We start from the raw sequence: 21068 nt of genomic DNA, 5'->3' as shown, positions 1-21068 counted from the left end.
GGCTATGTCATGTAATGCACACACACAGACACACACACACACACAAATGTTTAGTCACTGCTGAACACAGCAAAATAACAAATATGATAATTTCAACATGATACTTTCAAATTGAAAAATAAAATAAAAATAAAAGATGTGGAGCGTCCATATGATAGAATAAAAAAAGTTTTTAGACCTAATATATTTTTAAGATTTCTTTTTTAAAATAAAATTGATAAATAACTTTAATTAATTAATTAATAACTGCCTCAATAATAAATCCATTATCATTATAAGAAGGAGGTAAGGCTAATGGGTGAAGCCCACATTTGTGTGTGTCAGTGTTGTAAGTGCACTGAGAGCAGGACATCTATAAGTAGGCTACCTGCACGAGGATTTACAGTGCGACACTCTTGGCACCAGCGGGGACACTTAAAGTTTGTCAGGAGATCAGGGGCATTACACCTGTTCTACCTGTACTGGGAAAACCCTATCGAAATGATGAGTCAGAGTGTGACAGTTTCCGACCTGTATCGCACGCACGCACACGCACACACACACACACACACACACACACACACACACACACACACACACACACACACACACACACACACACACACACACACACACACTGGAGTAGCCTAAATGAGGTGATGATACAAATATTTTAAAAAGCTCCTTGGCAGCAGGATTTTACTCTGCCTGAAATTATGAATGAAAAGGTAGTGAGCGCTTGATTTGATCCTCGTCGTCCACCGTGGGGAGGGTTGGCTTGTTCAGAAAGCCTTGATGCAGCAGGCATCAAACTCCTCCCAGCTGGTTTATCCCGGGGAGTAAAGCCGACGCAGCCAGTGAGCGCCAATGGGGAGGTGGAACAACAGGTAGGCGTCTTCTAGCCGTGCGAGTCGGATCAGACGCTGCTGCTTCTCGGGGGAAACAAGTGAACAGACCGGACCATGAGCGTCGCTGGCAGTGAAACCTGAGGCAGAACTTCGCCCTGCGCTTCTTTAATTGTCTGAACCAGTTCCTGTTTGAGGGTTGCCGAGCTGTTTTTGCGGTTTATCGTTTTTGTTTGTTTGTTTTACGTCTGGGAAACACAACACAACTGCAGAAAGCTGGTTTGAAATATTTTCTGATTGATCAATCAATTGGAGGCTCCATCATCGACAGATTGATTGATTCATTGGTGATACCAGAAGCGAGGGCACCTTGATGTGGAGACTATGTTGAAGGTAAGCTCGCTTTTATTCTCGGCGTCCACCATTTAATATTGACTCAAATCCTCATTCGAAGATTACACTGAGCAGTCTGATGGTTTCATCTCAAACCTAGATAACTGTTACTGCCGTTGCAGCAAAAACACATTTCCCTTGTCATCTTGTGGTAGGCTATCAGTGCTTGTTGTTGCATAATCCAAGAAGTGTAGCAATATCTTGACTGTCCCAACCATGTGACTCACAACAATAACGCCTCCATCATATTATTATATAAGTTTCTGGTCTGATTTAGATTCTGGTGTCTACATGGCTTCATACACCCACACTCCTGTTTTATAAAAAGTGTCTAGTAACAACAGGAAGTATTAATCCAGTCACACTTTTTTTTAGGAGTGGGGATTTAGGATTGTTTCAAGATAATTTCACCCATTAAAGCTACACAGTTCTCCCTGGCTGTGTCTAAATAAGGGTTTTCTTCCCCTCACAGCTGGTGTACCGTCTCCTCCATTAAACTTTGTTCCTCCTGGGATAAAGACGCGCTGAGAAACAGCTGATCCAAAGAGGTCAGAGACGCTCTTTGACCCAGATCCCCTGGCAGGAGGACATGGAGGTCCTGCGGAAGTCCTCTGTGTTTGCTGCAGAGGTCCTGGACGTGTTCGATAGATCGTTGACAGAGAAGGAGCTGGTGTCCCAGTCCAAAGCCCTGGGCAGAGACTACATCCTGTCCAGACTCAACCAGAACGGCCTGGGATGGTCCAAAAGTGAACTCAACCTCTCTCCGTCAAACGCGGCGCTCTCTGAGGTGTCTCTGGTGCTTCTCTGTCTTGGTAAGAAAACCAGACTTGGAAAATCAGTGAACGGATAAACTGTCATCCTGTAGCAACATGGGTCACAGATTCAAGGCCAGTGGTTTAATTTCCCGTTAAGCTCTGAACTTGACTTGATTGGCTTTTCTTTTCTTTTGGCTTTGGCATTGTCAGGAGAGGGAAGCTCAAGTGGCTGCACTACAGTTTATACTATGATTTCTTCCATCTTGAATTTTTAAAGATGTTTAGTATCTTATTTGACATTGCCATAGCTTCTTTAATTTCCCATCATTTCAAATGTAATATTTAACTCAAACGTTAATATAAACACAAGTTTAAACATAGTTCTTCCAACTGGAAAAAAAAGCAAAGGCTTCACAATCTTCCAAGTTTTTAATAATAGGAACTGTTTAGACATTTTCAATCTGCTCTGGAAGCTCTCCTGAAGCTCTCCTTTGGACCCTGATCTGCATCAAATGGAATAGATTTTCCAAATGTTGTCCCCATTTCACAGCATAATAGGGAGATCATAGAAAAATCCTGTTTCTTTGCACTGGTTTTGAAGAAATTATGTGAACAAACGCACAGATGGACATTCTCTCTTGGGTGGGGTTGAGAAACAGCTGCACAAATTCATGAAATAAGATGAATAGGGCAGATTGTCTGCTATAATAAGGAGCATCCCCAAAATTTAAATGTTAATTTCAGGACATTCAAAGACTGAATAGTAGAAATGAATGGAAATGAATGATAGAAATGACAGAATACAGTCTTACACTGAGCAGCCAGTATATTCACATTATCCTCTGCAGAAAGCCGGTGTAAGCTGACTGGTGTGACAGTGATATGCTCACTCCTCCTGGGTCTAAAAAGCAGAGTTGCTGCGCTCTAATCTACTTTTAGATAACTGTAGGCTGAGGATGACTCAACAGAGCTGGAACAGATAATTGATACACACCAAGAAACCAGAATGAACAACTCTCAACAGGATCTCTAAATACTTCAGACTTGCTGCTGCATAGGCTATATCAAGCTATGTAAAGCTTTGCAATGAGTCAAGGATTGTGTGTGTGTGTGTGTGTGAGATTGCTACATCTGGAAGACACAATCACTTTAGACAGCAGCTCAAGTGCCCAGTGTATTTATACAGGATACCAGCAGCACTTTGACATCCTGTCATCTGAGTGACCCCTCGTCAAGCATAACACAACCATTAGTCTGAGTTGGCTAAGTGGTTGAATTGTGTGATTGTGTGCATGATGTGTAATGTTTAAATAACAGCTTCAAACTGAACCAGTGTTTTGGTTTCTGCTTCATTCATTCAGAATTACTGTGGTCGCTCTAACAGACTTTTAATGCTTCTGTCTTTTTCATCTGTGCTCTCTCTCTCTATCCCTCTCTCTCTCTCTCTCTCTCTCTCTCTCTCTTTCTGTCACCTAGGCGACGAGCTGGAGTGTATACAGCCCAGTTTGTACAGGAACGTGGCACGGCAGCTCAACATCTCTGTTGCCATGGAGAACATGGTTTCAGATGCCTTCATCGGCGTGGCAACAGAGATCTTTTCAACAGGTACGAAACTATCCTGAGCCCTGAAGGTGTTGATGAGGATGATGATGATGATGATGAGGAGGAGGAGGAGGGATGATGTAGCGCATTAGAAAGCGAACATGTCGTCTTGAGCTGACGGAGATCCGCCAGCTCAGGAAGCTGCTGACGCCTCCACGGAGCCTCAGACGACTGATGAAGGCAGTCACGTTAATATTTGTGTCTTCAGCGAGAGTGAGTGGGTGCAAATCACACAAAGGTGGAGTGAGACTTTAAAACACATCATTAGTCCTACATCTAAAGAGACTCACTTACGATTAGACCGCTGAGACCCACTTGAACTGAAACGACTAGTTTCAGATTCACGCTGGCTGTGAACGTGTTCTGTCTCTGTTTTGCATGGCCACATACAGTATTATGGCCCAAGTAATTCCAATGAAATCACAAGCTAAAGTTAAAGCAGAAGTAAGTGATATATTTGTGTTAATATAAGTCTTAAATAGTTATATCTTCCGACAGCAATCACTTACATAGAGTGTTTGGACCGAAACACGGGTCTGTCAGTCCCTCTGCTCTGCTCTGAGCCGAGGAGAAAACATTTCTCGTATCCTACAGTTTTTATCCAATGAGGAGAGAGAACGGCATGCAGGGCTGTGTGTGCAGCCAAGGGACGCCATGAATGTGGCGACGTAGGGACGAGGACTGTTATGGTGCGTTCAAGGAAACTCGTAACTCGTGTTTTTCCGACCTGTGAACTCGTACCAGTTCGATCTGGTACGAGTTCACGGGTCGGAAGTTACGAGTGGCCGTTATAGTGACTTTCACAGGTAAAACAGGTCGGAAAAACACGAGTGGGTTGCCTGGAACGCTACAAAGTCGTAAGTTGTGACTTGAAGCTGTAATTTATGGTTTCAAAAGCCTGCCTGGAACGCAGCATTAGCGAAAACGACCGGATCGCTTACTTCTGCTTTAATCAATATTTGATAAGCAAATTGATGGAGTTTGATAAGTAAGAATTATATTTTTAAAGGGCTCACTGCAAAAGGAGCACCGGTGTGACTACTCCCTCTGCAATAGACACTCAATAATTTACAGTGAGCAGTAAAGATTTTCTCTGTCTTCTATAAAATGTGACCCGTCGGACCGTGGGGTTGTTAACAGAAAGCAGTGTAAATGACACGGACGCCACTCTGCCGCGCCGTATTTTACAACCAAATTCCTCTCTTGACTTGCTGTGATAAATAAATCACATCGGGTCCTTTTCCATCTCGTCCGTCTTTTGCCCACTTTTGGTCTTGAGTCTGGTCTCGGTGTCTGAAATAGTTTTGTTTTGTTTTTACTTGCTCTTAAACTTAGACTCTGCCAATCACCAGAGCCCTCGAGCTCTTTGTCTATCAGCAAATAGACATCAGTGTGACATGGACATCATCCTTAACATTCATCCTGCTGCGGCCAGTCTGGGACTAACAGAAGTAGATGAATCTGACTAAGGTCGTTGGGCTTCTTCTGAAGAAGTTGACGTGTGGTTGAATCCAGTCAGACCCCTCCCTTATACGTTTCCAATGACAGGATTGTGGGGGCATGCGAGAACAAACAACGTATCTACCGTAGTAATCACACCCAGTTCACACAGTGGGTGGCAAGGTGCAAGGGAAAGGGAGCAAACAGGGTCTCTTTGTCTCATTCACTGTACAACTACTTGTGCCAGTTTTTGCTTGTGCAGACAAGTGCAGCATCACGTCTTTGTCCGGCTCTTAACTCTACAGCCTTTAAACCGCAAACATATTTACACTGAGATGTAATTGGACAATTATCTTAAGGCACTTTTCAAATACACCAGGTCCAGGCCTTCTCTGCATAATAGCATTTACAGAGAGCCAACGATTCCCTGTTGATGCTTTAAATGTAGGTGGTGAACATGTTTAAAGACATAACCCTGAGAAAATGGGGTTTTAACTGGCTGCTGGCTGATCCTCATTCACTTGGGACCAGAGGACTGAGGTTTTTGTCAGACTGGGTCTTGACTTGATCTTGTTTCTTCTGGCTCTGGGACTTGTTTTAAATAGTCTTGACAACATATCTGCTTTGTACGCTATTCAAAGCGGTGATGACATTTTGAAGTGCCCGAGAAAAAAAAAAGAGTGACTTCATGTCCTCTGTGTGTGAGCCTGTGGGGCGGATTTAACGCTCTGGTCGCTGTGCAGCTCCAATTTGGCCTTTTTCCAGGAAAGATCAAAAACGGACTTGTTTAATTTAATTTTCATGCCTGTGTTTTGGCTAAGCCTGTGCTTGATTTGACGTCACCAAGGTGCAATTTTTAGAAACGGCGTGGGATTCCTTCTGAGGAATAACAAACTGGTGAACCCAGGCTGCCCCTGGCCTTCTGGGACGGGTGGAAACCTGGATATAAATAGAAAAAAACATGCAAGTTTGTTTTTCCTGCTGTTTGGGATTTGATTTAGAAGTACCTTTTTATAGCTACTTGGTATTTGCTATCATGCCTCCAAGTGTTTATTGTGAACTTTGAGATCACAAAGGAATGATACTGTATGTCTACTGAATCCAACTACGTATGACAGCATCATATCTTTTAGGAATCGCTTAACCAGCCGCCTGCACTGTGGTCTCCCTCGGTAAAATCAACATGGCTTGTCTCTTCTCCATCTATCTTCGCCTGCCTCCCACTTCTGTTCTTTCTCCTTCCGCCCTCCTCTCCTCCAGCTTTATCCCTGACAATCTTGTCTCTATTCTTGGCCCTGCTTCTCAGTAGGGAGTGAGACGTGACGTACTCTGACAGCTTCCATGGACGGTTATCTCATTTAAGCTCGCCCAGAGCTCTATCCCCTTATAGCCACAGTCAGACACTGTAGGTCAGCTCTGGGGAACAGCCATGACAGTGCAGCCACCACCTGTAGGAGGCTAATGCCATTAGACCCTGTATTGCATCACTCACAGTCGTTAAAACAATCCTGACTGACCTGGAAACTCTACATAGAAGTGGCCGGATGATCTGAATTATCAGACTGGATTGTTTAGGTAAAAAAAAAAAAGGGAGGTCAAAGAATACGCCTCAAGTCCCTCTGAGTGGTGAATACAAAATCTTTTTTCTGAACCCGTTCACCTCGCCCACGTCTGAAACTGCGTCAGTGCCTCGTCCACCTCAGGGCGCAGACACCTCGGCCCGGTCTCACCCTCTTTAATTTACAGCTGGCATGTGACGCAGCACATCAGGCTCTTATCAGCCGCATTAACACAAATGCACTGGTTTGTTGACGTTCGGCTCATATTTGCCGTTTATTTCAGTGCAAGGTCCACCAGCTGCCCCGTCATGCCTCATGACAGGTCACAGAACATGTAACAGACTTTGAGGAAGGACGAGCCTCACAGGAGATGGGTGTTAATGCTCGACGTGGAGTGTTTACGCTGAGATAAATGTGGCAGTTTTATCGTTTCCAGTCAGGAAATGCTGCAACCATGGAGGCCTGACGCTCGGGTCCTGTGGATAAACTCTGTTACCCTGTGACTGTGACCCAGAATCAATATCAGCTTCAATTTCCTGGAGCTTACTGGAGCACGTTTAAAGACTTATCAATAACCTGCATTTGAGGAGTAAATGTGTTTATCATGTGGCTTCTTTACAGAAAAAAAACACATCATCTTCTCAACAGAGAAAAGTGCCAATCAAAGAAGTCCCAGATGACCTGTTTCTTAGGATATTCAGGTTAAAATCATAAAAGAATAACAAAAATAAAGGATTTTTTTCTGCATATATAATTCTGCACAGTCGGACACAACCAATAATATTGATACGCAGCACAGGGACGACAGACATCAGTGCTTGCACATCCATCCCTAGAGCGACTTGAACCTTAACCCAGTGATGTCTGTGTTTCTTCCTGTAGGTATAACCTGGGGTAAGGTGGTCTCCATGTATGCAGTAGCTGGAGCCCTGGCAGTGGACTGCGTCAGACAAGGACATCCGACCACCGTCCACATCTTAGTGGACAGTCTGGGACAGTTTGTCCGCAAGTTCCTGGTCCCCTGGCTGAAGAGACGAGGAGGATGGGTAAGCGTTCCCTGCTGGATGTGCTGATAACTCTATTTGGATTGTATACACAAGGTTAATCGTATCTTAAATTGCCGCCGCTGCAGGAGTTTGCAGACAGACAGATTTTGGACAAACTGAATTAAGATTAAAATGGACTCTTAAGATAAACGAGAGGAAAGTGCTGCCTGCATCTTGTTTCTCTGGGAGTTAAAAACTTACAACATTGTTTTGTTCAAGTTAAAAGAGTGATTCATGTTGAGTGTTCATGTTGCTGTGCTTTCATAAGCTCTGATAGTCTTAGAGCGGAGTTACGTAAAATCTGATGAGCTCTCCTGAGCAAACTGTAGCTTCCTGTCGAAAAGATCTGCACTTGAGATATTTGTTTGTGTTGACCGTCTGGTGCAGTCGGTGCTGTAACTGTGGCCGACCGCTGGAATGCTGCTGCCTCTTCCTGAAGCACCTTGTCCTCCTTTGTTTTCTCCTTTGAGGCCGAGTCTCCTGCTGAGTTTCTTTGCAGGAGAAGTGAACCTGTTTCCTTTTGTGATTTGTGAAACATGTTTTGCCACCAATGTATTTTGAAAGAATGGCAATAATAATTTCAATTTTATTAGCATTTAATCTCAATTTAATCCTTCAAACGTTTACTTAAAGTTGGCATTTCAGTACCAGCTTGAATTCCTTTTACTTTGAAAAAACTCTTTTAGCTTGAAAAGAAAAAGAAAACCCCCACACACATTTGAGTTCATTTATGGTTTATGCTATGTATGTTTGTGCAAAAACAATTCAGACATTTTTCAAAGTAAATTGTTTCAATTCCATTAATTTATTTGTATTTGTATTTGAACTTTATGCTATCGGTAGCAAAAATCTTTCTGAATTATAAAAGTTTTTTTTATTTTATTTTATAGGGATCAAAATTTCTAAAATGTCCTCTGTCTTTTTCTCCAGGCGGAGATCACTAAATGTGTGGTGAAGAGGGACCTCTCTCCTGAACACCACTGGCTGTCTTCTGTCATCGAGTCCCTGAAGTACTTCCTCACCACGATGTACGTCTACATCATGAAGGAGCCGTGAACAGCCGAGAAGGGAGCGCGCAGCAGTCATCGCGTTTGATACGAGATTGAAATCTCAGACTTTGTCAGTAAAAAGCTGGAGCGGAGATGGCGGAGACTGCGCTCAACGGGGACTTAGCCTGCACGCAGATCAGATCAGTGTGTAGCTGAAGGGCCATCGGCAAATGTTTCATCAGCATCATGTTTGTGTTATCTCGGTGTCAGATGGGCCTGTGAGTGATTACCCTTCATCCAAAGAGTAGTCGCTGTGATATTTAAGAACATAAATGGCAATGTTTTTCCTCATGGCACCTTTTCTGTATATTTTCACTCTGCTTACACCAGTGCAGTAAAAACAGGCTTCTCCAGTGTTGTAACTGTCATGTGTGATGATGGTGGTGTTCGGGGTGAACATGAGCTGTGGGAGACTGTTCGTGAGATAAACAGTCTGGTGTTTTTTTGATGTGATGTTCGTGTACACCTGCAGGAGCGACGAAAAAAGGTGGACGCCTTGTGAATGAATGAATGTCGTGAGATTTGATGCTCAGCTGGCTGGGCCTTAAACTTTTCTGAACTGTCAAAGAGTAGTCACTCAGGAGGGCAATGTCAGGTGGTACCAGCTGCTTTCACTTCATGGGTTTTACCTACACTGTTGCACTTCACCAAAGCACAGACTGTCTCTTTGCTCATGTAATCCAAAATATTGTGACCTGTACTAAAACTTTCTGCTGCAATTTCAAGACACGGTCGATCGTGAAACGTTTGGTCTCATTTTTGCCATTTTTTTTTTTTGTCCAAAGAACTAAAAAGGACAGAGGAACGGTACACACTAAACTCAAATATTTTGGTGGTATTCATTTCCTTTTTAATCTGTAAATAGTTTATTTATGATTTTATTTTTTTATTTTGATTATGACCGCTGCAGTATAACGAGAGCCGATACGGCTCTTGGGGGATGATTGTATGGTATGCCTGATGCTTGTCACTATCACAGTGTTAACTTATAAATGTGTGTCTGAACATTTTTTTTAAATCTACAATAAACATAAATCTTCACACATGAACTCGCTGTTTATGTTTGTTGATATGTTTCCCCTCAAAATGGTGAACTTCTCCTTTGGGGGTACGCATATAAAATAAACCCCAAACAACACATTAAACAGCCTGCTGCTCCCTGGCCTGTGGATAAAAAACATGGAAATTACAAAGATGTTGAGGAGAAACCATTTCAGAATCAGAACAATAGAAATGCAGAATTGAACATGAGATGCTGTAGATATGGGATGTACAAAAGCATCAGGAACAAGGACATATATTAATTTGCAAGCAAGACTTTATTGCAACTGACCATTAAACATCACCTCCAGGTGGACAGAGAGATATACAAGATCATAACTGATTAGCATTAAATACATCAAGTATAAAAATAGATCACAATTCTTAATTTTTGATCATTTAAATTAGTTAGTATCAGAACATCTATACTGAGCAGACAGACAACCACAGCTGTAAATTCAGTACGACTCAGTCACAAATAAATCTTTAACTTCACATTCAAAAGAAAGTCGAGTACAGCAGTCACTTTCAAACTTGTAGTAGTGCAATGAAGGTAAAATGAGTCTGTACTCAATATTGATTAGTGCATTATAAGCTTCACAGCTCAAAGATCAAACATCTGAACAATGAACATCAACATTACTCAAGCACCTGTTCACTAATGCCTTAGGTGAGGCCGTACAATACAACAACCTCATAGAAATGCAATATTAAATCTTTTTGTATTGATTCACTTTTTTTCAAAATGACTGTAACATTAACGCTTGGTTCATCTTGTGTAGCACCAAACAATGTTTTGTTATTTGTGTATTCAACGTAACATTCACCATTAATGGTTCAGAGCCATAATCACAGAACTGTATAACTAGAATTGTTCAATGCTTATTTGTCTGATTATGGATTGATCAAGCTGTGTTTTTTTAATGCGTCATTCCAGACTAAGATATTTATGTGCATAAGGAGCTTGTTGGGTCAAGACGAGCGACGGTAGGTGATGCGCAAGTGCTGCGTCAGAGGCTGGTTGTCTGTTGCCATGGAAACTGTCTGCTCCAGCCTCCCATCTGGACGAAGCTCAAACACTCTGGAAATCTGAGCGAAGGAAAAGAGCAGGCGAGGTCACCGGCAGAAAGCAGCAAAGATGCTCCATTTATTCATTAAAAATCATTTGTTGATGTTGTTGACCTTGTGGGTGGGTAAAAAAAATGACACAGATTTTTTTTTTTTTTTTAGTGATTAAACAAAGCAGTTAGTGCCGACAGTAACGGTACCTCATATGATCTTACCTGCTGAACATGTGGCTCCTTGGCAAAAGAAATTCTGTCCACAGCCTGGCTCTGCAGGTTCAACTGCTGCCCTGTCAGCTCACCCTCCTCGACCTCCACCAGACCTGCACAAGATAACATTTAACTATTAAAAAGTGTGTCATTCTCAGCCATTATGTGCCAAGTAACTTAATCTTATACTATGATGACAATATAACCATGATAAGAACAACTAAAGAGAGATAGCCTAGAGAAAAATAGAATAAGCATAAACTGAAAAATATTCCAGAAATTCAATGACATTGCATCAACAGACATGAACTGTGACTACCTGTGTTTTGTGCGTTGATAAAGGCCACTTTGTTGGTTCCTGGCTGTATTCGAATGAAGCCACACTCCCTGTGCATAGGCTTTCTGGACTCTGCGTGGAAGGCATTGAACCTGTAAACACGACGTGGGCGAGGAGTCATCTGAGGATTATTAGCATTATTATTATTATTACCACTTGTTTACACTGTTTCCATTGTGTTTTGTGCAAATTAGAATCACCACAATGCTGAGTTAATGCGCTAATGATGCTAATTCAGCACCAGTGGCAGAGTTGGTAACAAACCACAAATACTTTGTCTCAATCAGAGTAAACAAAAGCCCTCTACTTCTCAAACTTACAAACTGCATGAGACAAGCTCAGGTGTCTTGTGTAAAAATGTCATCAAAAATATTCTTTATGGTAAAATGCAACACCCACATGAAAGAAACAGCAAGGTTGGGTGTGGCTGCATACTGTAGGTGCAGCAACGTTCAACCACACCTGGTATCCAATGACTCACTGACGTCCGACTACACGTGTGTTAACCTACATAAAGTTGATGATTGGTTGTCCCACGTGGCTGAAGTGCAGTGTCTCTATGTAGTGGAAAGGCTTAATGGTGGGAAAGCAGCCCTCCCCCGGCTCGTCTGACTCCCAGGTGCCCAGGAGCCACTCCAAAGGGAGGAGGGCTGGGTTCAACTCTGCAGCTGAAAACACACGCAGGAAGAAACTGAATCATAGGTTTTTACAGTGAGTGAGTTAGTCTTTTCTCATTACATACAGCATATATAGTTTCCAGCACATTAGGCTAATTCATATAATTTGGGATCAGTGATCAGATCACATTGCAGCAGGTCTCAGAAATAACTAATTACATTACTCAAGTACTGAATATAAATTCAATTTTGAGCTGTGTGTTTATTCCCTGAACAATCAAATCTCATATACAGTCCAAATAAATTATCCACCACAGCCATTTTTCTGTTCAAAGTTTTGAACCATTTGTGCTGATTCTATTTCTGCTGATACACTTTTCTATACATAAACCCACAAAAAAACAAGAAAAAAAAAATCAAAATTAAACAGCATGCGTGTTGATACTTTCAGAAAAATTAGAAATCTCCCAGGTCAGCAATCCATATCTCTCATATTTAACTTTGTGGTTTTGGGTGCCATGTTTCTATTAGCTATTTCTTCCACCTCATTTATTTAACGAGGGTATAAGTAGCCTAATAACACTGTAGGATTTATATCAGGCCTGTTTTTAACTATATTTAGCTGGGTGTACCCATGGATGTATTGGGTGTACCTAATAAAATCACAGTATTTTGCAGCAGCCAAGGCAAAGTCCTGTAACTAGGGACTTTAACGATAGGTGGCGGTATTGATGCAGTTTGGTCTCAATCTGGCAGAAACCAGAGGAAGAAGATATTTTTTAAAAACTCAGAGGAAGGTGACCGGGCCCTTGTTTACAACAACACACTGTTAAAGATTAGAGCATTCATTAAAAAAAAACGTCGCAGTTTTCACATTTCGACGACCACAAAGATGGAGACCCCTCCACTGAAGTGACAAGAGCACAGCGGGGAAACAGCTCGCTGTGACCGGTGTCTGTTTCCTCTCACTGAAGCTAAAGTTAGACCTTTCGTTTTAAAAACAGGTGAACGTAAACGCACCACGGCTTTTGTCACGGTGAGCATGGCTATGGTTGGGTTTGTAAAAAAAAAAAAAAAACGACCTCGGTCAAACTTGGTGACGCATTGTTCTGTTTTCACATTTTGTTAACTTCCAATAAATTACTCAGTTAAATGCTAGGCTACTTTTATTCTATAGAAGTAGCCTATAATATAATTAGGCTATATACATTTCCTAGTCATTTATGAATAACGTTATCATGAGATTGTAACGTTAGTCCCTCACACTGACGCCTGTGACTCAGACATAACAAACACCCTGAGAGTTTAAACATTTCTCCGTTTCAGTTTAACATTGACCAGTCAACTTACCTGTGTGCTTCACAGGACACGCCATTAAAAATAAAACCTGCAGTCGAGCAAATATAAACGCATTCAATGGCACAGAAGTAGGAGATTAAATGTCACTTAATAAGGCCACTGCGACAGCGTTTACTCTAGTGTGACGTCGATTTATAGGATCCCCGTGGGGAATTATGGGAAATGTAGTTAAAACAGTTCAACACCAGCAGAATATAACTTGGTTAACATGTATCAACTTCTGCAGCTATGACTGAAATTACATCTGATTTTTTTTTTATCCATACATGGAGGCAGGAGAAGTGTTTGATAAAATAAAGAACTTTATTGACATTTTTCACAGCACTCAGCATGGGACAGATCTGCCTTTTGAATTTCAAAACTAGTCTACTTAAACAAGAAAGGCACATGACCTGTGTTTTTTATAAAAGCTCTGCAGGGAAAAGCAAACATAAATTCCTTAAACGTAGGCACTGCTCCGAACGTCCTGCATGTGGGGTTTATGAAATGTTTTTGTTAATTGCTAATGAGCGATCGTGGGATTCTGGCCTCTTATGCCTTGCTCTTTTTGCAGTTCTTGAGAGCGTCTGCCAGGGCGTGCAGTGCCATGTCAGCATTAGCCTTCTCACAGTTGTATCCCATCAATCCAATCCTCATCACCTAATGAAAAAAGAGCAATGGAGAGAACAGCACGTCAGTCCACAGTGACTCAGCGGTATGTTTCAGAAAGCTGTAAAAACACCAGACAGATGACATGGCTTTTGTTTGGACTGCTTAGATTAATTGAAATTAAACTGCAATATTTTTGGGGTGAAAATCAATCCCAGGTAGCAGGAAAGATGTGGAGTCAAAGCATTATCCTTCCTCCTTAATACGTAAAACATCATCTAGCTGCCAGTGTGGTGCTGCCATCTCTAGACTATCTACAATCAGCTGATGAACATGACTATAATTTGTTTACTGTTCAGTGATGAAATACCAGAACCAACTCACCATGCCGATGGAAGGGCCCAGGCCGCCGGTCATCTCCATATTGTGGTGTTTCATGATGTAGACCAGCAGCTCCTTCCAGTCGTAGCCGTCGGGGATGGCGATGGTGGTGACGGAGGGAAGCCTCAGATCCTGCAGGACATGTCACATAATCAGAAAAAAAAAGCCCGCAGTCACAACAGAGCAGCACCACTGAGAGATGCTGCTGCTGCTGCTGCAGCAATGTTGGTTAGTTGTGATGCGATGCAAAGGCTCCACATGTAGATCTGCACACTCTAATATTCATAATTTTAATGTGTGATCTTGTTCAGTATAAAGCACATATATATCCCTTTCCTGGCTCAGGTGTTTAGTTATAACTCAGCTTTGTGTTGACACCAGATCCCACCAGTTAGCCATCATATTGTTTTTCTGTGCGTCTGCCTCACCCTCTCAGGAACGAAGAGTTTGAGGCCCAGGTCTTCCAGTCCTCGGTACAGATAGGCTGCCACCTCCTTGTGTTTTCTCCAGGACTCCTCCAGCCCCTAGAGGGAGACAAAGGTCGATATTGTTGAGAAACAATCAGACTGATTTAAAAGTCAGGAGGTGCTGGCAGTGGATGGGGAGTGCACTTTGTATTTTGTCTGGTGAATGTGTAATATGGTGAGAAGTACCATTACCCCTGCCTCAGAACGAAGACTATGAATTCTATAAGAAGACTTTCTTAGAAGAATTTCTTATTGAATTAATTCCAATTACCTACAAACTGATCAGAAAAAATAATTCTAGGAAATGTAGTTTTTCTGTCAGAAACGATAAAGTGAGTTGTAAATCATTTACCCTCTCAGCAAGAATTGCCAGACTCTCTCTCAGAGCGAAGAATCCAGACACAGGACCAGTGTGGTGATATCTAAAACACAGAGCAGACTCGATTAAATGTTATTCTCATACTAAACCTTAGTGTTATAGACTGACATGACTCTTTCAAAGCACAGCGAGTCCCAGGTTTTTCAAAGTAAAAAAAGAATTTGAAAGATTTTGGCCTCTTTCTATAACAGATCATCTACAAGTCCAATGGGCATAAGGAAAAACAAGGACGCTATGGCTCTTGTTGACTTACAGTCTGGCAGGTTTGCCGTCACAACCCCAGTAGTTGGACAAGTGTGTCATGTCGAAGAGGTAGGATACTGGTTTTGTTTTCCTATTGAACATCTTGTGGCTGTCAGGGGTGAAGGGAGACACGGAGGTTGTGTTGCGTTAATAACTTTTCGTTTTTTGTTCTCAGCTGTTGCAAATGAAGACTCATATATGGAAACAAACACACAGATACACACACACCACAGAGTCCCTGCTTACCATGCTCGGTCATTAAAAGAGATGGGGGCTGTGCCAGGTGGTGCGTTCAGAGCTTTCTGAGAACCAGTGTACAGGATGTCAATATCTGAGAGCAGAAGAAGCAGATTATGTCACATCCAAGTTCAAAGTAGCATGTGGATGAATTTAATCTTTCATCATTTTCTTACTTTGCTTGTCCATAAAAATGGGTGCTGCGCCCAGGGAGGCGACTGTGTCGACCAGGAAGAGGCAGTTATGTCTGCGGGAGGTATGACAGTGAATGAGGTGAATGATATTCTGACCGATGTTTTCACACAACTGTTTGATTTTTGTTTTCTTTGAGACAGACGCTGACTGAGCCTCACTTTCTGCAGATGTCTCCAATGCCATCGACTGGGTGACAGAGGCCAGCAGAGGACTCTCCATGTGTGAGGAAAAACAGCACAGGCTTGTGTTTTCCTATGGCCTGCAAAAAGGAGTAAGAAGAAAGTTTAATATATAAATAAAAATGTTTAATTATTTTTCTTAATTATGTATGTAGAGGCAGATAACACTGTTTGTTATGGGCTAAGTACCTACCTGTTCAATTTCCTTATTAGTGAAATATCCCCCTGGTGACTTAACCATTCTATGTACATTGGCACCTAAAGATAAAAAAGATATATATTTATAAGTAAAAGTGTCTTTATCCTCCTTTGGGACCAAGTAACTGTGTGCGTAAAACCATGCGTAAAGACGCACCCATTCTCTCTGCAATGTCTGCCACGCGCTCTCCCCAGATTCCGTTGACGGCGATGAGCACGCTCTCTCCGGGCTCCACCGTGTTGAACACCGCGCACTCCATAGCCGCGTGTCCCGAGCCGCTCATAGATATGGTCATGTTGTTCTCTGTCTGGAAGGCGTACTGGATCCCCCTCTTAATGTCGTTCATGATCTAAAGCACACACAAAGACAAAATATCTTTTTAGCTTAATTTGTTAGTTTATGTCACAACCGAGTGACTTTGCTGGTGTATACATAGCAGCCTGTGCGCATTTACGCACAACTTGATCTTCGACAGTCTGATAATTAAGGGGGAAAAAAGTATAAAGACAGTTGGCATTGTATTATTGTATTATAATTCTTAATGGGAATAATTGCTGAACTTCACTAATTTCAGATGTGTTTCATTAATCAAATATTTAAGATGTGGATAAAAACTATTATACCAATAAAAAGAAATAGACTGTATTCTATTCTGTATTCATTATTTTTCTGCAAGGCACAACATTGACATAAATATCTCCTCATTGTATTCAAAGTCAGTACTTGAGTAAAGTTTTTTTTTTCTCTCTCTTTTTTTTTTTCACCGTAAAGTAATCTGAATGAGTTTCAAACTTACCTCGTACATTTCCGGGTGCAGGTGACCAATTATTGGCTTGGCCCCTACAGCTAAGATACGTGGCGGAACATTTGAGGGCCCCGGTCCGAACAGGTAGCGCAGCGGAGCCTCCAGCGGCCGCAGCATGCAGGCCGGCGGCGGGATGGTGACGGAGGACATGGAGCGGTCCAGGCGCTGCAGCAGCAGGGGCGCGCTCCTCGCGGCCAGCGGACTGTCGAGGGCCGCTGCTGCTGCTGCTGTCTGCTGGGCGAGCAGCGCGCTCCGGCTGAACAAAGCCCGCTGCATCACGGCTGCTGGTGTCTTGGTCCCTGAGAAGCGCCTGCACCGAGTGAGCTCACTGCCGACAGACAGACAAAGAGACTGAACCTGACGGTGAGTTTTGCCTGAGGGTTTAAAAGTGACAGGTCTTTGACCTCTTGGCCGCGGGGCGGTGTGCGTCACTTGACTTTAGGGTTGGCATTGAGGGGGACAATGGCAAATCCAGTCAGAGTGATAAATAGACAATTAAAGATGAAGAAAAGGGTGTTTTATATTGTAGATGCTTTGCTTGAAATCAATCGACTTTTAAAGTTTTAAATAGTTAAAGCAGAAGTAAACGGGATTTGTGTTAATATAAGTCTTAAATAGTTAGGCTATATCTTCGAGGCAATCACTTACGTAGAGTGTTTGGTCCGAAACACGTGTCTGTCAGTCACTCTGCTCTGCTGTAAGCCGAGGAGAAAACTTTTGTATCCTACTAGAGCACTGTAAAAGAGAGTAACGACACCTCCATTGACTCCCGTGGTAAGGGTTTTGCGCCCCTAGTGGCAGGATATGGGTATTTCAAAGGAGGTTAAATCGAAAGCAACTGGACTTACGTAGTTATTTGTCTAGACAAATAACTAAGTCCAGTTGCTTTCGATTTAACCTCCTTTGAAATACTATGACCTGGGCAAATGAGAATACGCACCGGCGATATGGGTATTGCAAAAGCGCCCAGAAAACCCATTCACTCCAATGTATGTGTGTTGCCCACTTGCTGGTAAATTGATGAAAACGGCCGTGTTTTTGTTTTTAGGTGTCTTGGTCATATCAAATTATACTTATAATTTGTTTATTACAAAATGTAGATTGAAACATTAATGTAGACAACTGTTTTTTTTTTACTCGACTATGTGTTAATGTTTATCTGTAAAGGATCCTCAATGATGCTATTAACGTTGGTGATCTATAAATGTCCTTAAATTACTGAAAATACCACACTTGCTCATTCACCAACAATGCAGAGTTGTCAGATCTTGGGCGCTTTTGCAATACCCATATTCCTCCACCAGGAGGCGCTTCCATTGAACCAATGCGTGTCGTTACTCTCTTTTCCAGTGCTCTATATCCTACAAGTTTTATCCAATGAGGAGAGAGAACGGCATGAAGGGCTGTGTGTGCAGCCAAGGGATGCGCGTGAATGTGGTGACGTAGGGACGAGGCCCAATAGATCCATGACGAGGGCGGGGGCTGCTAACTCCATCGGCTGACAAGAAGTTATGGTGCGTTCAAGGCAACCCGTAACTCTTGTTTTTCCGACCTGTGAAGTCGTACCAGTTCGATCTGGTACGAGTTCACGGGTCGGAAAAACACGAGTGGCCGTTATAGTGCACTTTCACAGGCAACAGGTCGGAAAAACACGAGTTACGGGTTGTGTGGAACGCTACAAAGTCGTAAGTCGTGACTTGAAGCTGTAACTTACGGTTTCAAAAGCCTGCCTGGAACGCAGCATTAGCCCAAACGACCGGATCGCTTACTTCTGCTTTAAATAGTGTCCTATGAAGTAGGATATTTGGGAATATGGAAATGCACAGTAGAAATCCTGGTGAATTGTTTTATTATTCAACCAAAACAGTGTTCACACATAAAGTTTTCAGTCTTTTCTAATCAACTATTTAAATTTGTAAACATGTCAAGCCAGGGCAACAAGCCAACGGTGCACATTTTGTCAGATCCACCAGGACTGGTTTTTGTGACTCATTTCTGGTCTAGATCTGTCACACCTGACTCTTGTGCTTTTGAAAAAGTGCGACCAGCACTTTGCAGCTTGGAACCGGTTCAGGTTAGTTTGCGGATGGTTTGTTGATTTTTGTCTGCCCCTCCACTCACCGCAACAGTGGGTTTGTCAAGAGGAGTCTCCTCTGGGAGAGCCAATCTGCTCTCTCTGAGAGGAAGGAGGGCAGGCATTGGCAAATATACAGCCACACACAACAATACACACACACCAATACACACTCAGTGTCATTACATAGTGTGTTTAAGCAGCACATAGTAGTAGTTTCCTTATTTAATAACATTAGTGGATGTATCAGACTTTGCTCTGTTCTGTTCTTTGATTGTATAACACATGTTCTTGTTTCAGGTATTTTACTGGTTCCACATTTTGCTCCCACACACGATATGTGGGCAGAATAAAAAACAACAATTGAGAAATAATTGGTCTATTACTACAGATTGAATCTAGGTCCATCTGAGACACGCAACAGTTCACACCAGACATTGCAGAAACACACGTTGACTTCATGTTGCCAACCTCTTACCACTTCTGCAGCATTGACACACCACATCATGTCCTCGGCTTGTTTTGGCTGCTTCACACCTGTATTTTCAGCTGATTTCGCTGAGGTTTCATTACTTATTAATTCAAGTGTCAGAGCAGAGACACTCTTCTGCACCGTTGTTTTGGGTCAGCAAATGTCTCATTAACAGAATTCATGTTTTACAGAAAACACTGATATTTCCTCATGTCTCAGGACTTTGAGAACAGAGCGTGACATAGAGAGATATCCTTGAAATCTGTTTTTTTAGGGATGTTAAAATATTAATGGGGAGAAAATTGCACAGTTTACATTAAGATTTTAATGTGTTGCTACACATATGCTGATGAAATTCCCTTACGCCATTACTTTTTTTTTTTTAATATTGAAATTCCTATTTAACCGTTGATTAAAAAAAACCCTGTTATGTCAGGGCAGGATCAGCAGAAGGCGGCTCTCTGAGTCTGGCCTGGTCAATAATTACACCACTAGTAAATCAATGGGACTCTGTGTTACCATCTCATTGGACTTTGGTCTGGACTCAGAACTCAAAAATCTACCAAAGTTGAGTTGGGGGGAGGAGCTGGGGAGTGGGGTGGATGAGAGGGGAGACATGCCCACACCTTTGTCCACAGGGGACGTCATAAAACTGTAGCGCGTTTATAGATATTCAATGCTAGAGTGTCTATACTTTAAATGTATTTTTGATTTATGTGGTTTTCTGTCAAAACTGCACTTCACATAAACACCCGCGGTCTCTGGTTGAGCCTGCAGTGGTTATTTATCGTAGAACATTCTCACAGTATCACAAAATTGAGTCAGTCCAGAAAATGTCACGTGACATTACATTTAAAGTAAGAGGTTAATGTCAAAACTGTATAAACACTGGTTTATAATGTCCATTTGGAGCTTTCTAAGTGTAAAACAAATACAGTGTCTTACTAAACTCCAAAACAACGTATAGCTAAGTTAAAAACAAAAACAAAAAAACTTACATCTCAGCTACAAAATTCCCAGACTATGACAGATGTGGAGAGGTTATGGGCCCCTGGAGAAAGAGATGGAGATGGCCCCCAGCCCTCAAGGACCACCAGACACACATCCAGTGTCTCTTTTCACTTGTTATTTGTCTCTCACAGTGATTTCTCCCTCTACATCTTTCTATAATGATGCTGTGTCAAAACCTTTACTTGTTTCTATCTTTTTACTCTTGTTTTGTTTTATGCCTAGTTTCAATTCTCTCATGTCTTTTTGCATTTTCCCATTCTGCATCTCTTTCATTTTATTGTACGACTCTTTATGGTCATTTTGTGTCTCTTCAATACTTGTTTTGTGTCTCTTTCCTACTCATGTGTTTCTTTTAAGTTTTTTTTAATAGAGATGTTCATTCATTCATTCATTTCCTACACAGGCTCTGTGGCAGGAGGCCCCTGATGACCCCTCGGGCCCTATAGTTGCCTCTCTGCCTTGTGCTGTTCTTCATTAATCCCTCCATCACGGTTAATACTCCATCCCACCTCCTCCTCTGCCTCTGCCTCCGTGTGCTGCAT

The 21068-nt window shown here is 42.2% G+C and overlaps 3 protein-coding genes across 3 annotated transcripts; 1 reads left to right on the top strand and 2 right to left on the bottom strand.

The window, feature by feature from the left end:
* The first annotated feature begins 925 nt into the window (after window positions 1-925).
* bokb (BCL2 family apoptosis regulator BOK b) lies at window positions 926-9624 on the top strand. The gene is made up of 5 exons (XM_083992224.1): window positions 926-1217; window positions 1690-2029; window positions 3449-3577; window positions 7456-7619; window positions 8550-9624. Exons 2-5 carry the CDS (start codon window positions 1807-1809, stop codon window positions 8673-8675), a joined length of 642 nt encoding a protein of 213 aa, XP_083848350.1. The 5' UTR covers window positions 926-1217; window positions 1690-1806; the 3' UTR covers window positions 8676-9624.
* A 344-nt stretch (window positions 9625-9968) lies between these two features.
* thap4 (THAP domain containing 4) lies at window positions 9969-13460 on the bottom strand. The gene is made up of 5 exons (XM_083991882.1): window positions 13288-13460; window positions 11832-11988; window positions 11303-11412; window positions 10993-11096; window positions 9969-10798 (listed from the first exon to the last, which is right to left on the bottom strand). The coding sequence occupies exons 1-5, from the start codon at window positions 13310-13312 to the stop codon at window positions 10682-10684; spliced, it is 513 nt and encodes a 170-aa protein (XP_083848008.1). The 5' UTR covers window positions 13313-13460; the 3' UTR covers window positions 9969-10681.
* Window positions 13461-13580: 120 nt separating this feature from the next.
* Window positions 13581-17326, bottom strand: agxtb (alanine--glyoxylate and serine--pyruvate aminotransferase b). Its single transcript, XM_083991881.1, has 11 exons — window positions 16961-17326; window positions 16321-16513; window positions 16159-16223; window positions 15945-16045; window positions 15768-15838; window positions 15601-15685; window positions 15365-15463; window positions 15085-15154; window positions 14694-14789; window positions 14269-14397; window positions 13581-13935 (listed from the first exon to the last, which is right to left on the bottom strand). The coding sequence occupies exons 1-11, from the start codon at window positions 17243-17245 to the stop codon at window positions 13828-13830; spliced, it is 1302 nt and encodes a 433-aa protein (XP_083848007.1). The 5' UTR covers window positions 17246-17326; the 3' UTR covers window positions 13581-13827.
* Between the last annotated feature and the right edge of the window lie 3742 nt (window positions 17327-21068).

The sequence above is a fragment of the Trachurus trachurus genome (genome assembly GCF_905171665.1).
Source record: "Trachurus trachurus genome assembly, chromosome: 17".
Classification (NCBI taxonomy): Eukaryota; Metazoa; Chordata; class Actinopteri; order Carangiformes; family Carangidae; genus Trachurus; species Trachurus trachurus.
The sequence above is the reverse complement of the archived record's forward strand: the minus strand, read 5'-3'. Positions and strand labels throughout refer to the sequence as shown.

What these genes read in the sequence shown, in the direction of transcription:
- thap4 (XM_083991882.1), bottom strand. Translation starts at nt 13,312, where the DNA reads ATGGCGTGTCCTGTGAAGCACACAG. An exon ending in GTGTCCTGTGAAGCACACAG is followed by an intron (nt 11,989 to 13,287) that starts GTAAGTTGACTG and finishes GTGTGTTTTCAG; the next exon opens with CTGCAGAGTTGAACCCAGCC. An exon ending in AGGAGCCACATGTTCAGCAG is followed by an intron (nt 10,799 to 10,992) that starts GTAAGATCATAT and finishes TCCTTCGCTCAG; the next exon opens with ATTTCCAGAGTGTTTGAGCT.
- bokb (XM_083992224.1), top strand. Translation starts at nt 1,807, where the DNA reads ATGGAGGTCCTGCGGAAGTCCTCTGTGTTTGCTGCAGAGGTCCTGGAC. An exon ending in TCTGGTGCTTCTCTGTCTTG is followed by an intron (nt 2,030 to 3,448) that starts GTAAGAAAACCA and finishes TCTGTCACCTAG; the next exon opens with GCGACGAGCTGGAGTGTATA. An exon ending in TGAAGAGACGAGGAGGATGG is followed by an intron (nt 7,620 to 8,549) that starts GTAAGCGTTCCC and finishes CTTTTTCTCCAG; the next exon opens with GCGGAGATCACTAAATGTGT.
- agxtb (XM_083991881.1), bottom strand. Translation starts at nt 17,245, where the DNA reads ATGCAGCGGGCTTTGTTCAGCCGGAGCGCGCTGCTCGCCCAGCAGACA. An exon ending in TGCACCCGGAAATGTACGAG is followed by an intron (nt 16,514 to 16,960) that starts GTAAGTTTGAAA and finishes TGTGTGCTTTAG; the next exon opens with ATCATGAACGACATTAAGAG. An exon ending in TGGGCCCTTCCATCGGCATG is followed by an intron (nt 13,936 to 14,268) that starts GTGAGTTGGTTC and finishes TTTTTTCATTAG; the next exon opens with GTGATGAGGATTGGATTGAT.